Here is a 16656-nt window from a genome sequence, read left to right as displayed (position 1 = left end):
GTTGTTTGCTTTTGTTGTCAGGCTGCTGTCACTCAAATGTGATCAAATTTGATTTTCAAGGGCTTTAATGACTGCATTGTTGTCTGATAGGCTGGCTGACTCCCTAGTGTGCTGGCTGGCTGTACACTGCTAGAGTAATTCATCGCTCCTGAACTTCAATGGGTGCCCACACTGACTCAGCCAGGCATCAAAGAGCTAACAGAGAGAGACACTGAGACAGACACAGGCGTAAGACTGTGAATCCCCCATGGCCTGGTATTACAGACGAATGTTAAGTAGCTAGCAGCACCAGACAGGCTCAACTACGTCTGACAGCTCTAGCTATGCTTCCAGCTATCTTTATTCTGTTAATGCCTCCACACACAGTAAAGCAGTGTGTTCTCCCAGCCTTTTGTTGGCTAACATCTCAGCATCTTATTGCTGAAAGGAAAAAGAGGGCTAATTTAATTAGCTGGGAGGAACCAGAAGATGGAGGAGCCTAGCAGTGCCAATGGCTCAGCTCCAATAAGCGCGCGCACACACACACACACACACACACACACACACACGATAACATCCCCCATCCTGTTCTTGCCAACTACTACAGTACAATATCCAACAGCAAGATCCATGAGGTTTCACCTCCCCCTCTTTTTCTTTTCTTCCTTTACCTCTTCCCCTCCTGAAGCTCATCCCTGAGCATGCACACACGCATTCAGAAAACATATCAGTATTTGCACTAGTTCTACTGGTTCATTTATTTGCGTGTGTTTGCACATGTGTCTGCGTGGCTGCATTTGCACATGTGTGCATTCATGTGTGCGCATGATTATATGAATTATATATCAGTGTGTGGGGGTGTTACAACCTTTGGCTGAGGCACGTATGTTGAATTAATAAGCTGTTTCCATATTGGTGGCTTTACAATGAATGCATCTGAATAAGACCTGGTCCACCTCATTGTCGGAGAGAGCAGTGTGGAGTAAAGACTCACCTGGCTATGTGGCGTTTTCCGAGGAACCTGAAGTGCTGAAGACACAGCCTGGAGAACAGGAAAATGCAAAAATATTGTGGGTGAAGGGCAAAGGTTTGCTTCTTTTGATGTGTTTTGTAAGTTCAGAACACAGGATAAACAAAGTGCATGTGATCAAACTGCAGTCTCACAAACAGGAAACAGTTAATTAACTGTACTGTTCAGCGGATAGGGAGCTCTCATTGGAATTACAGACTGTTTTTCTCTCTCTTGCTGTGTCATTACTTTCATCTGTTCCCTTCTGGCTACATTTCTCCTCTCATTCTCCCGTCCCCATTCTTGTCTGTCTCAATTTTTTTTCTCTCTGTGCAAAGAGTCAGCCTAAAAGGAGCTGCAGTAAGAGAACGAAGAGCACTTACTCCAGGATGTTAAAGAAGTCTGAGATTTCCTGGTGAATGGCCCGGTGCCAGTAGGATACCAGCACATCTGGAAACAGGAAACAAAAGACAACATCTAACACGTCACAGCAGTATTTTTATACTGAGCTGGTATTGGAGTGAGTCAAACAGATCCAGTTCAAACAGTTAGCAACAATTTGTGTTTTAACCTGTAAAAAAGCGTAGATATCTGGGGTTCGCCCTATTAGAACAACTCAATAACAGAAAAAAACTACTATTGTCTAAATCTTCTGGGTCTCTGTTGATCTACCATGTGGGAAACCCAGAATAGTGAATATAATAACCGATTAATAGCATTTACAAGGCTCTACACTGCACTGTGAATCCTCTGTATAAATGTTTGAAATGTCATTTCATACCCTCAGATATGGTTTTCATGATGTGCAAAAAGCACATGAGGAGGCTGCGGGTCTCTGCCTGGTCCAGCTTGTCACAACGAGAACCGTAGCCAATGAGGGACTGCGGCCGTGCAAACTAAGGTGAAACATCCAGACAAAAATACAGTCAAATCTACACTGTCAGTATCAGGGTTGTAGCTAGCATTGTGAACACTGAGGTCGTGTCCTCAGTGCGTGCTTGTGGTAATTTGTGGGTTTTAGCAACCTGGAGGGAAACTTGAATATAATGGCTAGTTTACAAGCTGATTGGGTACTTTCAGATTCTACTTAGGCAATAATACATGAATACAGGTTACAGCAATTCCCTGCCAAAATTGGATTCCAGGCAATGTGAAGAAGGTTTTGAAACATTATTTATACTTTCATGTTGGGAAACCAGACAGTTAACATTATAAATGAAATATAAGAAATATAAAACATAAAACAATTTTTTGAGTCTTGCTCAAAGCATCTAAGGGCTGTGGTGGGGGCTGTTGGAAGGACCGATGGCTGCAGTACCTTTTGGCCAATTTTTGCCTTTATTACATCATATACAAAGATGACGACATGTAACATAGGCCCTCGGAGGGACCTTAAAATTGCCATTACATGATTAGTCATGGACTTCCTGGACGCCCCAACTTCACTGTGTCTTTAGTTGGAATTAGAGCAGTGTGCAAAAGTCCACTTGTACACCATCAGTGGTTTAAAATGAAAGCCAATAGAAGTCATATCCATGATCCATATATAATGTAATTTTTATCATGAATGACTCAAACTGAAGAGGATACACAGTATGTATCAAACACATACAACAAATGTATCTAATGGAGTTAAGTTCTTTAGACCTGCTCCTCTGCCAGAGTCAGAAATAAACACCATATGGGACGTGTCATAGCACAGAAGTCTGTGTCTCTGCTTTGTTAAATCTTTTTAACTTTTTCTCACCTTCTCACATCCATCCATCTTCTCACTGTTCCTGTCACTGTTGCTAGGGTTGGAGTCCACGCTGATCAGAGAACCCCGAGAGTCGGCCTGGTTACCCGAGGGAACTGCCATGGATGAGAAGGCTGTAGGGGGAGGGGGTATCAGCTTCAATGGCCTCATTCACACCATTTTTTACATAGATACAAGACAGCTACACACAAGGACACCGCACACTGCTACCTGTGATGGAGTTGAGTACTTCTTTGCAAAAGGAGGCATCCACGGAGTTGCCATGGCGGGTAACAGGAATCACGCCTCCAGCCACTCCTACTCCTACACTGAGGTCATCTCGAGAGCCCTGATAGGGGTGCAGACAGTGGAGAGGACTTATTTAAAAGAAAACTATAAAAATTAACTAAAAATATTTTTTCCTCCACATAAAACTTCTAATCCAGGCTGTTATTTCTATTAGTTATGAGAACAAGCTGCAAATATTGCAAAGATTTCAGACTCAACTTTACGGCATCATGACGGCAAGCAACACAAGTCTCATCAAAAGAATGTATTTATATGAAAATGTCAAACAATTTCTATTCTTACTTATCTTACAGAGACAGTAAACATTCAAAGTTCCATCATGATCGACCATTGCACTGACCCTCATCAAGCTCAACTTTAAGGATGATACATGTCCAGTATTCATGAGGAGACAAAGTTTTGTTTACAGTGTGGTGGAATTTAAATGAAAGAGGACAGACAGAAAGACAACAATAACTGCATCCAGCAAGAATGTATAGTTTTGTTGGTATGCCTTCCAGTCACTGTAAACCTTTAAGAACTACAGCAAGAGCCGGATACAGAATGGATTGGATAATGAATGTACAGTAAATGGTCTAATTGAGGAATTATAGGATTTATATAGTTGTTAAAATGACAGTGAAACTTGCGTTGCTTGCAAGTACGCTGGTGTCAGTTGTGTTTAGTAGAATCTTAATATCACTGCAGTTAAGTAGGTAACATGTTGTCAAATCTAATAGGAATGCTATCAAACTATAGAAATATGATCAACCCTGAAAGATAATATGTTTTTTACCTGCAGGAATATGTATGAAACTGCACACAGTCAATCAGTACAGCGCACTCAATCAATCGTATCATCTTTCATCTTGACTCTTACTTGGTCACTAGAAGTGAAGTAGATGGGGAAGAGGTCCCTGAGGAAGAATCGAGGCATGTTGTCCAGGATCAGGCCGTACAGAGGCAGGTAGAGGGATGCAATCCTTGCCTGCTTCTCCTGGAAAGGCAGCCAATGAAAAGGGGTATCACATATTGATCATATTTATATTTAAAAATATGTGCGCATATTACCAGCAAATCGACACGCTCTCTTATTTAGAATAATACATTTAATATTGTTGTCACTCAAAGTCCCCTTACCCTAGAAACCTAAAATTGCACCTACAATGTGTCGCTGGAGACTCATAACTACTTAATTAATATTGTATTTAAGATTTGATTGTCTATATCTCTATGGCCTTTGGGTAGTCCATGGAAAACGTCAATGCAATTACATAACATCTAATATATCCTGCCAAGAAAATGTTGTGGTCTTTTCCAAAACATGCTTTTCCTGGTTTTTCCCCGTTTATTTGGCCTCTGCACACATTTGGTTTTTACTGTCTTGACTACAGCCCTGCTGTTGTGTGGTGATATGGCAGTATTTGGTAGTATTTGACAGAGGGCAGATTACTGACTCTGCCTGATCTGGGCATTCATTAAGGCATCTTCCCTGCCACTCGCAGCTGCTTCGAACAGTCACATGTCAGTGTGTATGTGTAATGAGTCACATAGGAAGAATTTCTACTGCAAACTCATGACTCATTGTTCATGCCTTTTAGTTTTTTTCCCATGTAAACATCTGTTCTGGCTACCTTGGTGGCATAGCGTGCATCCAGAGAGTGTTTGGCCATTAGAGTCTTCAGGGTAGCCAAGGCTAAGTGTCTCAGGTCCTGCTCGTCCTGGAGAGCCAGGCCCAGTTCCCGCAGCAAAAGCCCGGTCAGGAAGTGCTTCCTGCAGAACTCTCCAGTCAGGTTGTACTCGGGCACTGACACTGAGGAGAGGCGGCATAAAAGATTCACATTTTGAATGGAAAATGAGCTGAGCTGCACAGAATTTATATAACGCCCGTGCCAATATTTGCTTTCCATCAGTGAGTTCATTAATCCATTTTCTAAATAAAAATCTGGTTACGGTGAGCAAATAATGTGACGAGCCAATTTCCCATGAATTTCATTATCATCACAGCACTGCAGCGCACACTCTTGTCGCCCGCGCAACATTAAAAAAGGAATGGGTGAACATATTTACCATGAGTACTTTGTGGCTCTGGAGATGCATGGTCTGACATGGACAAATAGCCAGAGAAAAATGACAGAAAGAGAAAGAGAGAAAGAGAGTGTGTTAATAGACAAATGAGAGTGGGAGCTACTCGATGTATGATAGTTACCACATTAACACTGGTGTCACTGAATGGCAGGATACGACTTGGGCCCTTACCTGTGATGCGAGCAGAGGGTAAGGGCAGGCTGAGAGGGATGTAGTGTTCGTGGTTACACACCTCTCTCAAGAATTCAAATTTCAGCTCACATAAGATCTACCAGACACAAAGATATTGTTGCATTGTATCGCTGTGTCTTGTTGCAAACTTAAAGAAAGCCAGTGTGCTGAAGGAATTTTCATTTAGTGATATATTTTTATTAATCAGTACTGTTTCCCTGAAATCAATTCCAATTCTTTTTTTTTACCTTGCTGTCAGTAGCAGTGATCATGTTTATGTAGTTGCTAATCAGTTTGAATGTGAAGCCTCTGTCCATGAGAGTGAAGCAACGCTGCAGAGAGACAGACAGAGACCGGAGATCAGACCCAACATCAGCTAGAGAGACAGATCATTTAACACAGATGGAGGAATCAATAGGCAACAATTGTAACTGGAAACAATTTTCATTTGCAGACTGATTATGCAGTTTGTATTGATCCCTCATAGAGCGATATGCAGTAAGCTTAGTAGCACATTATGTTTCCTTCCTCTTATGAAACTCTCTTTTGTAAAATGTTTCTGTCAACATTATCATTTAAATCCACGAGACATCACTTTGTGCTCCCACCTTGACAAAAGCTGCCACAGCTAGGTTGGCACTGCGCGTCTCTTCTGCCAGGTCTTTGTTTTTCCAGAAGATGTGTTCGGACACTGTCTCCACCAGGGTATCCACACGGCTCAGGTAGGATGAGGGGAAACGCTGGGGCCTAGGAAGCTGTCGGGACACACACTCAGTGTAACATATATATGCACTGTGTCCCAGGTCAGATTAAACAAATGCAAACCAAGAACAAGTGTTCTCAGGAATGGTAGACTCAAGGGCCCCAGTGTAGAGTATGCCACCTTACCTTTACCTTGTCGGAGTCAACCAAATGCTGGGCCATAGACTTGACAATCAGCTCAAAGAAGAACCAGGAGAACTGAAACCAGGAGAGGTCAAAGCAAGGTCAACTTTGTTCCAATACATATCTGTCTAATCAGGTCCAGCATGAAAACAGGGGAGGCATGCATGACTTTGTTTGCACTGATGGACCTTAGAGGCATTAACTTAAGAGTAGGTATGAGCAGAGACAAACCTTCAGGACATTCCTAACTGCTGCCTGCTCATTGCTCTTCAGGTCAAAGGTCATCCCCTTCGCAAGCTCCTCATGAACTGTCCTGAAGCCGTGGGCATCTGACTTGAAAACATACTACACACGGAGAAAAGGAAAAAAGGAGACAGAGGTAGTCAGTTAAAGGTGAACATACAGTACAGCGGCAAATAACAATTCTTTTCATAATCAAACTTATGGGCATTTTTGGGTGCAACAGTAAAAAAGATGGCAGGATATAAGGGAGAGGGAAGTGTATGCAACAAAGATCCCCCTGTCCAGATGCCAGGTGTGTTGCAGTTCATGCAGGCAAATACTTTCATAACTGGTTAATAGTTGATTTTTCAAGCAAAAATACCAAAAAATGTTAACAAAACATTAGAGAATTTGCTGCTTTTATTTGTCTTACCTTATAGTTAAATGAATATTTTGGGGTTTTGGGCAGGTTGTCAAACAAAACAAGACATTTAATAGCATGTGCTAGAATATTTTAGTGGACATTTTTCCACTTTAGGATGTTTCGTAGATGATTAATTGATTTATCGAGACAATAGTCGGCACCACCAGGGCACCCCCTTCTGCTGATTATTTTCTCGATGAAAAAGAAAAGAAAAATAAATCTGTATAATCAAAATACTTGCTCATTCATTGTTTCTGTTTCACTAGTTGCACTAATACACACATTTACAAATACTGTAGACGCACGTGAACAAAAAGACTTACACAGCATCTTGAAATAAGGCAAATCAAATATTTAATAAAAATCTAAAACATGTGTACGGTTTCAAATTATATTATAGCATACTCCTCAATTCATGCAGCAGTGACTTCAAGCCCCTCTCTTTCCCCCTTCTCATTCAACACACACACACACGTGTTCACACTCACATGTATGCATCCACACACACTCAGCAGTTTAAATTGGGCACCACTACCGCTGAACATCATGCCAATCTGTTACTATGGCGACCCTGCTTCCATTAGCTCTGCTAGTTCTCTTCTCTTACCTCCCACCATTCGTCTTTGCCACTGTCTCTTTAAGCGCTGCAGTTTTCATTTACTGCGGCCAACATGAAACAGGTCTTGTGGTTTCTCCAGCTCTCTTCTCTAATTCTCTTGCTGATTTCCCCACTAAAACAAACACGCCTTGTGTTTCTGATTGAGCGGGCTAAATGTCCTAGTTTGCCTCCTACTCAATCACCCTTTCTTCTTATTCTTATTCTTCTCTCCCTACTTCTCTGTGTGTGTTTGCACAGTGCCATGGGCACGTGGCCCTCTCCACACTCCTGCTGGCCCAAACACACACACACATCCAAACACAAGAAGTCCTCTTTTCCATTTTTTCCCTCCTGAATTGAAATAGTGTGTGCCGAGATTCCATGTTCATGGAAATCAACTGCTCTCCAAATTATCATACGATCTTCTTGAGCACACACAGTCCTAATTGCCATGCAAAACCAGACACACTTCATTCTAAGGATTACTGTAAGCACACCACCCACTATGTTATTATACCTTGATATAGGAGTGCAGGTAGTGATCCAGGTTTTCTTCGTGGCATTTTGCAACAATGTGGACCAGCACTCTGCAAACACAAGCCAACAACAAATAGTTTTCTTAATTACAGCCCTTATACTTAAACAATGACAGAAAACAGTCAAACATTGAAACTTCTTCTCCTCATTGTTTCTCTTCAAAGGCTGGCTGTTAAATTGTTTTTTATGACACTGGATGAATCAAACAATGAAAACCAAAATAAGTCAGAAATAAAAAAATAAAAACAAGATATGGTGTTTTAAACAGTTTTTACAATTTTACATACTATGTGCTTTTTTTTAACTGTGTGCTTTACCACATCCACTGAGCCCCCACCACGATGTGAATCCAAATGTTGAACATTGTAGCACCACTGCCTACCTGGTGGTGGCAGTCGTGACCTCGTCATTGTCATTCTGAGTCAGGACCTTGAACAGTTGGTTGAAGAGCACTGGCAGAAATCGGATGATCACTGGGATTCTCTCCATACTGAGAAGACCCTGGGGAAGGGTGGAAAAGAGGCGTAGGAGGGAGGAAGAGGTGGAGAAGTTGGAGGATGAGAAGGGTGGAAATATATAAAAAACACAAAGCATAAAGAGTATGTAAAAGTGGTTAGCAGCCAAGGCCTTGTTTTTTTCTAATTCACAATAAATTAAAATTGCGGTGAAATAGTGTCTTTTCTCTGACCTTCAGGCAGTTGAGGAAGTTGGAGGTAGGCGGTAGCGAGAGGTCCAGCTCTCTCTTCTGGCACTGCTGGAAGAATCTGTTCAGGTGGGGGTCCTGGAACAGAGAGAATAATCCATAAAAGTCAGCAGTCAGCATCTGCAGTAAGACTTAGTGGACTGGTTTCTCTTTAACAAACAGTTTATCCTAAATGTGAACTTTACCACTTTACCAAATCAAAATGTCATCGAGTGGTTCGTTCTCAGCCTCGTCTCAAGCACTTCAAGTATTTTTTTTAAAAGAACATGAAATAATCACCATGGTTATTGTGACAAGTATTTTTTTACTCATGATACACTACAGAGGAGACATCAGTATCCATCAATATTTTTACAAAACATTAAGACCTGTGTTTTCTCTAGCTTTTTGACATGACTACATATTGTACTGATATTACTCATTACTCCTTTTTTTGATTCTATCGCTAACTTGTCTGTCAGAGAATTTTTAAATGTTGTTTATATATCAATGTATTTCATAAGCCATCGCAAGTGAAAGTAGGACAGAGGCGGATCTGATTTACAACCCCCCCAGCCAATCAAGAGTTTGCTGTGCAGCACTCCAAACATCCTCTACTGACAAATTAGAAAAGGAAACCGTTATTCTATCCACTAATGCTGATTGTGCATCTTGGGCTCACATCGTTAATTTGCTTTTGCATGCTGCATAATTTGTTTAATTTCTGCATCTAATGGTCATTTTACATCCATTTTACAATTCCGGTTTACAGTTAAACCCCATTCATTTAAATTCTGCAGGAGAAAGCTGAGATGGAACAGCTTAGAAAATGAAAATGGACTATTACCTCATTTCGAGGTAACATGCCCCTTCGTGGATAAACAGTGGATGTCCTAATTCTGTCTCATTTTTACAAGGATGTAGTGGCTGAAACAATCGGTAGAGAAGCCATCTTGCCATCCATTTTCTATACTTCTTATCCTGTTACAATTTATGTAACCTATCCGAGCATTCACCGGACAAGGTGCAGGGTATACCTTGGACACCGACTGGAGAAACCCAGGTGATGGTCTTACCTGAGTGTATACTGTGGAGACGACATTTGTGGACACTTTGAAGATAGCTTTTCCTCCATCGACCCATTTCACATCTGCTCCATTCTGTAAAATGGGGAAAGTAAGGATGCCGCCAACCCATGTTCGCTCCCTTCAAACCCTGCATTTATCACACGCTGTAATGCTTAGTACACTTCTTCTCACAGAAATGAATGTTTCTATTATTCAGCAGTATTTTTAATATTTATACACGCTGTGGCCTTCTCCCTCCCTCTATCACTTCCTTCTCCTTCCTCCCTCTGACCTTGGCATTGCTGGCTTCCTTCATGGCCAGGTATCCAGGCGGCAGGTTACAGGAGACAGAGATGCTGAACTCCTGAGATGACAGACGGCCTTCTTTGAGGAGAGGCAGCCAAGAATACCCCACTAAAAAGACACACACAGAAATACAAAATGGTGATATACTGAATGGTGGAAAAGACCAACCACAAAATAACTTGCTGCAAAATAAAATGTTGGACCAAATTACAGCCCCGGATCTAACACCGACTCACCTGGGGTCTCCAGCGTTTCTTTCCTCTTAGAATTCGTCTTAGCGTTGATGTCACACGTGACATGGTAAAAGGAGAAAAGAAGGTGGTGCTTTTCATGAAGCTGAGTCGGAAGCTCAATCTTCACCTGGAGACACAATAGCATGGAATGGATTTTTATAATGGGCACAAAGGAATGCTACAGATTGGCAAGCATCTTCTTGTTCACGCTAAAGCTAAAGATAAAGTAAATCCACTTCCAGGTTCTGATGATATCTATGTGGCAATTGCCCGTTCTATCCATTACCTCATCGTAGAAGTCGGGGTTCTGGGAGTGATGCAGGACTGTGGCACAGGCTGCTGTGGTGAAGACCGGACCTCCCGCCTTGCCATAGATGCACTAGAAAAAAAGCAATAGGAAAAGGGTCACAAAATAAATTCATGCTCAGACAGTTTCTCATTTTAGACTGAGTTTAACTGGGGAAAACTGAGTCATATAAAAGCTAAATGTCCCATCAGCATGTTGTGGGACAGCTTTCTACCTTTAAAGGTTTGGCAACTTCTTCGTCTGAGCTGCGGAACTCCACATATACTGCGAGGTTACGAGCCTGTGAACAAGAAGACCACTGTAACATTAAAATTTGCCCACATACAAAAAACAGTGAACAATAAAAGTATTTGAAGTGAAAACAAAAGGCACTTATACAGCAATTGTACAGTTAGTGATTTTGGATAATTTTTACAACCATAACTCCTCTTAAACTGTTAATAACACTACCCCGATATACCTTGGCGAAGCTCTTCTGGCTGTCATACTTGAGATGTTTCGGGTAGACGTAGATGTGGTTTCTGTAGACGCGGTGCGGCTGTGTGAACTTGGTGGTGTCCTGGACAAACTCCTCCACCTCCAGAGTGGGCTGGTGTTTGCTCAGCTCTTCAAAGGGCTTCACCGGTACATAGGAGGATGTCACACAGTCTGAAAGCACAGAGAAGAAAGAGTTTCAAACACATGACAGAGTAGAGGAGCAGAAAGGAAGAGGGGGGCAGAAAGACAGCAGAATGAGAACATGAATGAACGCAGACAGAGGGAAAGTAATTAAATGAGGACATACTAGGATGCTCCATTGGAACATAGTCGACTGCGATGTCCAGCGCCCCAGGAATAGTTTGCAGTTTGCTGGCCTTCTCAGCCCTGCACACACACAAATTTCAATAAAATGTTGTAAGAATGGTATATCTTGCCTTGGAGAGGCCTAATTTATAGATAAAGCCTACAGTATGCCTTACCTCCTGAACTCAGATACCAGCTTAATCAAGTCATCTGTGGAAATCTTGTTGCTCTCCTGTTTGAAGAGAGGTGAGAAACGAGACTCTCGGTCCAGTGCCCCGTGGTTGTCCTTAAACACTGACCTACAATACATAGAAAGAGAAAGGTTAAAGATCAGATCCTGTGAAGAGAACATGGTAGATATACTGTATTTTAAAATGTTTAGACAACTGAGCCTTCAACCAGTGGCCACTGACCTGACAGACCAGGCAAATGGCATACGGTACTTCCCCAGTTTACTGCAGAACTGTTTGTTGGATTTCAAAATCTTCTGGACAGTCTGTAGGAGACACAAGCAGAGAAAGAAGGACAGAGGGAAATGTGAGCAAGACGCCACAGCTGATATTTTTAAATACAATGGGATGCGTTGGCCCTAAATTCTAGTTGAGTGACAGACTCAACCAGAGGTTGTTTAATTCAATCACTCTGGCAGCAGGTTGACTGTCTGGTGATTCATTTAGCAATTTAAACAAGGACCACTTGGAGAACTTCCAGCAGGGAAGCTAGGAAATGTGTTGGATTGGATCTTGGAAAATACCTCATTTCTAAACTATCCCACCGGAATGGCATTCAGTGATAAAGATAAACTCTGGCCTGACAGGAAAACCATTTTGTAAATGTCATAAATTAAATTGTTTGAGTAGATTAAGCCATTTCCCTTACAATAAATGCCCTAACAGCATGTTTCATGAGCCATTTTCCCCAGCTTGCTTCGAAAGATAAGACAGTTTAAAAGGTTTTAGCTCTACGTTATGGGTCAAGATAGAAAATAAATCAAGCAATGTAAACAGCGATGCTGTCTGAACTGACAGCGAAAACTTTCTGACCTTGCTGGAGTCTGTATTCTTGACGTAAGGTTCTGTCCCACAGGCAATATTTCCCATCAGCACCTTTTCCACTCTTGCCACCATCACTATGTCTGTGTGGGGGTTGGTCACAGAGAAGATGGCCTGCATGGAGAGCATTGGAAAGGCATATTAGAGTCATTCTACATGTTAAATGGAGTGTAAGGGATGAAAGGAAAGGATCATACTGTAGGAGTAACATCCCTTTACCTGTTTGGGAAAGCATAGCCAGTGCTCCATGTCTGGGCTGAGGTCACAGTCCCCAGGCTTCCTCTCAGCAGGGGAGCACAGGCCATTTTCCTGACCTCCGCCGACCGTCCCTGGACCACCTGTCCCATTACTGCAGCCTCCGAGCATCTGACGCACGGCCTCATGGTTGAGGTCTATGTGGAAGTCTGCGGACACCTTTCTCCCTTCTCGTACATCCAGTAGAGCCAGTGACACGAAGAAGGGTTCAATCTGGTAGAGCAGATTCAGCTTAGTCATATATATATATATATATATATGATATTATATATGACTAGAAATACTCTATTTTTCTTATTCTTGTAGAAAGCTTGTTACCCTGGATTAAATCCAGAAAACGGTTTTTAGCATCTACAGATTATAGAGCCATTTCCAATTTTTTCATAAAGCCGTAATAATGCAAAAGTCAGTTTTGAAGTAAGTTTGAAAAAACGTCTGAAAGTGTAACAGGCAAATGTTTCTAATCCTCACATTAGTGACCGGTCCAGTTTCACTCTCGTTGATGCAGCCCTGCAGCATGAGGTTGAGTGATCGGCAGGTTATCATAAACCTTCTGCCCAGTTTCTCTTCAAACGGACGCACTGCTGCGTTCTCAACTGATGGATGTTCGGCCCGTGGGCCCCTCAGAACCTGTGGTTGGTGAAACACAGTTTGTTATCATCATCGGAACTGAGACAATTTCACTCATGAGATCTGGTCAGTCATGTAAAGGTTAAACGCAGTTTGATATAGAAAAATAAAAAAAACAGTGAACACATGTAGATGGGCAGCCACATTCTTTATACTTACAGGAGTATCAGGGTCCAGCGAGAATAGATTCAGCCTCTCTTCTCTTCTGACAGAGCGAATTCCTTCATCTGTCTCAGAGATATACTGTTACGTAAGAGATTACAAGAAAGACAGAAAAAGACAGTCAAAGAACTTGATACTAATAATAAATTGTTCATTATGAATTGTGATATCAGTAAAAACAGCAAGGTTTTCCTCTTTTTTGTCAAGTAATGCATTCTAATGGCTTAAAGGTATCAGTTATAATAGTTGTGTTTATATTCAGTGTTTGAATGTAAACACAACCAAAATACATTGTACCCTTGAGGCCTGTAAAAACATGACAAATGCATTTCCTTCCTCATAAAATATTAATGTCAACTTTTTGAATATCTGGAAACAATGTTTGTTTATACAAACTAGCCGTCTTATTCTTTCCTGTCTTTTGCTGTCACATTGCTACACCTCCTGGTGCATTACCATCACCAACTGTTGATCAATAAAAAAAGTGAAACCATCTGCAGCAATGTGTTTCACGTCGTAAGCTTGCTTGTGTGTAAACATGTGCATCCTAATGCAAAACCTTGCTCCATAGCGCCACTAATGGTCAAAAACTCCAAAGGGTACCTTTAAGTGGACCCTGATGGGTGCGCAATACATGCATCAACTATAAAGTATCATAATGGTAACTGTAACGGAGTAGCAGCAGAGAGATTTCAGGTTAGCCAACCTTTGCTAGCTCTGGATTGATGCCATTCTCTGTCGTGGTCTCTTCATTCTCCTGCAAACAGCAGTCACTCACCGACAGGTCAAACACATCTGCAGACAGAACAAATTCAGTCACGAGTCCTGAGAGTGACGTCTGTTTATGAGTGATGGCTGCCAACACTGAGTGGATGGGAAAGTTTATCTAAGCAGTCCATTTTCCCCATAGGTTAAAGGCCATATTACATTCTCTAAAATATGTTCAGCAGTATACTAAATACACACTAACCAGAGGCAATGAACATATCTACCTCAGAATAAAATATGACTCCACTTGTGGTATTTATGGATCATAAGGCAGGCAGGCAGGCTTGTGCAGAAATATAACCTTCATCTGCCTGGAGCAATTCTTCCCAGAGGCCATGCTGAACAAAATGGCTCATTAATGGTAGGTCACCACACGCTGCAGCCAGATTTAGAGGCATGCTAACAGACCACAGAGCCATGACGGCTGAACGCTATTATATCATTCCACCACTTTTCAGTGGGCTCAATGCTCTGTCAGTGTGTGTTATGTTACAGGCTGTGGTCCCATGTCCAATCTCTCACAGAGCTGGCACTTGAGGTTGAGTTCCATGTTAAGTTTTTAATAACAAGGTATGGTGAATTAAACAAAGGTGGAGTCACTGGTTAGTGTCAGGCCTCATTTCCTGAGAGTGATGTTACTGAGCCCCAACACAACCCAGCAGAAATCCCCATGAAGGCGGTGGCAAGGTGGCACATACTGGATTTAGTTGGAGTAAGTAAGACAGAGGGAAAGGTTAATTTTTTTCTGACACTGAGTATAAAATCATTCCTCTCTTTAGGGCACCATGATTTATACATGTATTGAAGTTATGCTAAAATTTCCTCTTCATTGCTCTTTAAATACCCATTTCTCCTCTAAATTACCATTTGTGCTTCCTTGCCCTTTGCTCTTTCCAACTGTTTTTCAGTGCCCCCTCCTCTCCACATCCATCATAGCTAGACTTTGTGTATTCCTAAATACAAAAACAGAACCAGTCTCACCCTGCCGATGGTCGGTGAGGTCCAAACTCTTGCGGTCAGGAGCCGGACCGTCGTGGGGACTGATCTGTAAGATGCGGGTCAACGTGCTAATCCACTCCTCCATGTCCTGTTCGCTCTCCGCGGCCAGCACGAAGTACGTAACCTCGTTCATCTTCAGCTCAAAAGCATGTTTCCTTAGGCGGTTATTCTTTAGGGGTGATGAATGGACAGATGGATGCGAGAAAGTGGTTACACAAAAAAAAAACAGAGCTTGGTTTGTTTTTTGGAAAATGTGATTCGTTCTTAAACATGCAGGTTTTGAAGGTTCCTTAGCTTAGCTTAATTCCTGGATAAATATAATATCATGTAACAGTTTTTTTATTTAAAAAAAACAACAAGAAAATTATGGTTTGGAAGTTACAACAAAATACAGTATGCATTCACACTTGGGTACTTGTAAAGTCTTATGTAAGTTTGATATAGTGTCGTTCGTTTTTAATTGGATTCTGTTAAATAATCCATCCATCAGCAGTCTACTGTCTAATTAGGAGCAGTGGGCAGCCATCTTGCAGCGCCCAGGGAGCAGTTAAAGGTTCAGGGCCTTGCTCAAGAGCACCTTTGGCGGTAGTAGACTCAAACCGGTTCCCAAGCCAAGTCCCCACTGACTGAACTAATGCTGCCTATAGATAGATAAGATTGATTTTCTTGAGAATGATACATACAATTAAATAAGGATAAAAAAATAATAAATCAAAAAGCTTATTACCATTATGGTCCTTGTAAGAAAGAGAAAACCGCAACTCCCAAACCCACAGTACATCCAGCAATGACTATAAATTAAGCTCGACAACTGCGTCTTTAAACTGCATGCCGAGACATACAAATTATATCCATGAGGTTTGTCAGTGACTGGGTAAGTAAAAGAGGAAGGTCAAATTCTCCCCTTAGTCTTTGAAGCAACACAATAATATCTTGACTTGGACATCAGGCACTACATTGTTATCCTACAAACCTACAGCAGTACAACTATAAAACACAATGTCTCCTCATAAAAAATAATACTTTTAGATAAAACGTTTACTTTTCCTGTTGCTGAGTTTTGTTTATACAGGAATGCTCTGGTGAAGGTCTTTGCGAACAATAGCTTACAGTAGATATAAAAGATGTTATGATCTTTTTTATGCTGCTTTTTACATCCAGCCCATTCATGTTTTGTGGTAGTGTGCAGTAGTTTTGGAAGGAGGAGAGCCTAAAGATCCTCCCTATATCACTCTAAATACACAAGCCCATACATTTATAATATGGTGTATATTGTTTTGTGCTCTTTTGAACGCTTTAAAACTCACCTGTACCACACCAGTGCACGAGTCAAGAAAGATGCACCCTTTGGGTTCCTTGGAGATCTTCTCGTCTTTGTAGAAGTTCATGATGTAGGAGTTATCTGTCAACTGGGTGAGCTGGAAATATCTCCTCTTGAATGACTGCACAGATTTACAGGCAACAAATTATTTAGAT

At 41.6% G+C, this 16656-nt stretch overlaps 1 protein-coding gene across 1 annotated transcript in view; it reads right to left on the bottom strand.

The window, feature by feature from the left end:
• dock10 (dedicator of cytokinesis 10) overlaps nucleotides 1-16656 on the bottom strand; it is a 43586-nt gene that overhangs the window by 11065 nt on the left and 15865 nt on the right. The window contains exons 7-38 of the mRNA XM_046073570.1: nucleotides 16488-16622; nucleotides 15163-15349; nucleotides 14120-14208; nucleotides 13411-13494; nucleotides 13093-13251; nucleotides 12586-12834; nucleotides 12358-12480; nucleotides 11728-11810; nucleotides 11491-11613; nucleotides 11316-11395; nucleotides 10992-11179; nucleotides 10746-10811; nucleotides 10511-10603; nucleotides 10228-10351; nucleotides 9978-10099; nucleotides 9695-9778; nucleotides 8625-8717; nucleotides 8319-8437; nucleotides 7917-7986; nucleotides 6387-6500; nucleotides 6159-6230; nucleotides 5879-6025; nucleotides 5519-5602; nucleotides 5271-5367; nucleotides 5082-5114; nucleotides 4646-4824; nucleotides 3892-4008; nucleotides 2955-3072; nucleotides 2736-2857; nucleotides 1770-1884; nucleotides 1372-1438; nucleotides 974-1021 (exon numbers count right to left, since the gene is read on the bottom strand). Coding sequence (XP_045929526.1) covers nucleotides 974-1021; nucleotides 1372-1438; nucleotides 1770-1884; nucleotides 2736-2857; nucleotides 2955-3072; nucleotides 3892-4008; nucleotides 4646-4824; nucleotides 5082-5114; nucleotides 5271-5367; nucleotides 5519-5602; nucleotides 5879-6025; nucleotides 6159-6230; nucleotides 6387-6500; nucleotides 7917-7986; nucleotides 8319-8437; nucleotides 8625-8717; nucleotides 9695-9778; nucleotides 9978-10099; nucleotides 10228-10351; nucleotides 10511-10603; nucleotides 10746-10811; nucleotides 10992-11179; nucleotides 11316-11395; nucleotides 11491-11613; nucleotides 11728-11810; nucleotides 12358-12480; nucleotides 12586-12834; nucleotides 13093-13251; nucleotides 13411-13494; nucleotides 14120-14208; nucleotides 15163-15349; nucleotides 16488-16622 — 3584 coding nt within the window. The remainder of the gene's footprint in view (nucleotides 1-973; nucleotides 1022-1371; nucleotides 1439-1769; nucleotides 1885-2735; nucleotides 2858-2954; nucleotides 3073-3891; nucleotides 4009-4645; nucleotides 4825-5081; nucleotides 5115-5270; nucleotides 5368-5518; nucleotides 5603-5878; nucleotides 6026-6158; nucleotides 6231-6386; nucleotides 6501-7916; nucleotides 7987-8318; nucleotides 8438-8624; nucleotides 8718-9694; nucleotides 9779-9977; nucleotides 10100-10227; nucleotides 10352-10510; nucleotides 10604-10745; nucleotides 10812-10991; nucleotides 11180-11315; nucleotides 11396-11490; nucleotides 11614-11727; nucleotides 11811-12357; nucleotides 12481-12585; nucleotides 12835-13092; nucleotides 13252-13410; nucleotides 13495-14119; nucleotides 14209-15162; nucleotides 15350-16487; nucleotides 16623-16656) is intronic.

Source organism: Micropterus dolomieu, linkage group LG17, assembly GCF_021292245.1.
Source record: "Micropterus dolomieu isolate WLL.071019.BEF.003 ecotype Adirondacks linkage group LG17, ASM2129224v1, whole genome shotgun sequence".
Classification (NCBI taxonomy): Eukaryota; Metazoa; Chordata; class Actinopteri; order Centrarchiformes; family Centrarchidae; genus Micropterus; species Micropterus dolomieu.
This window is presented reverse-complemented; position numbering and strand designations above follow the sequence as displayed.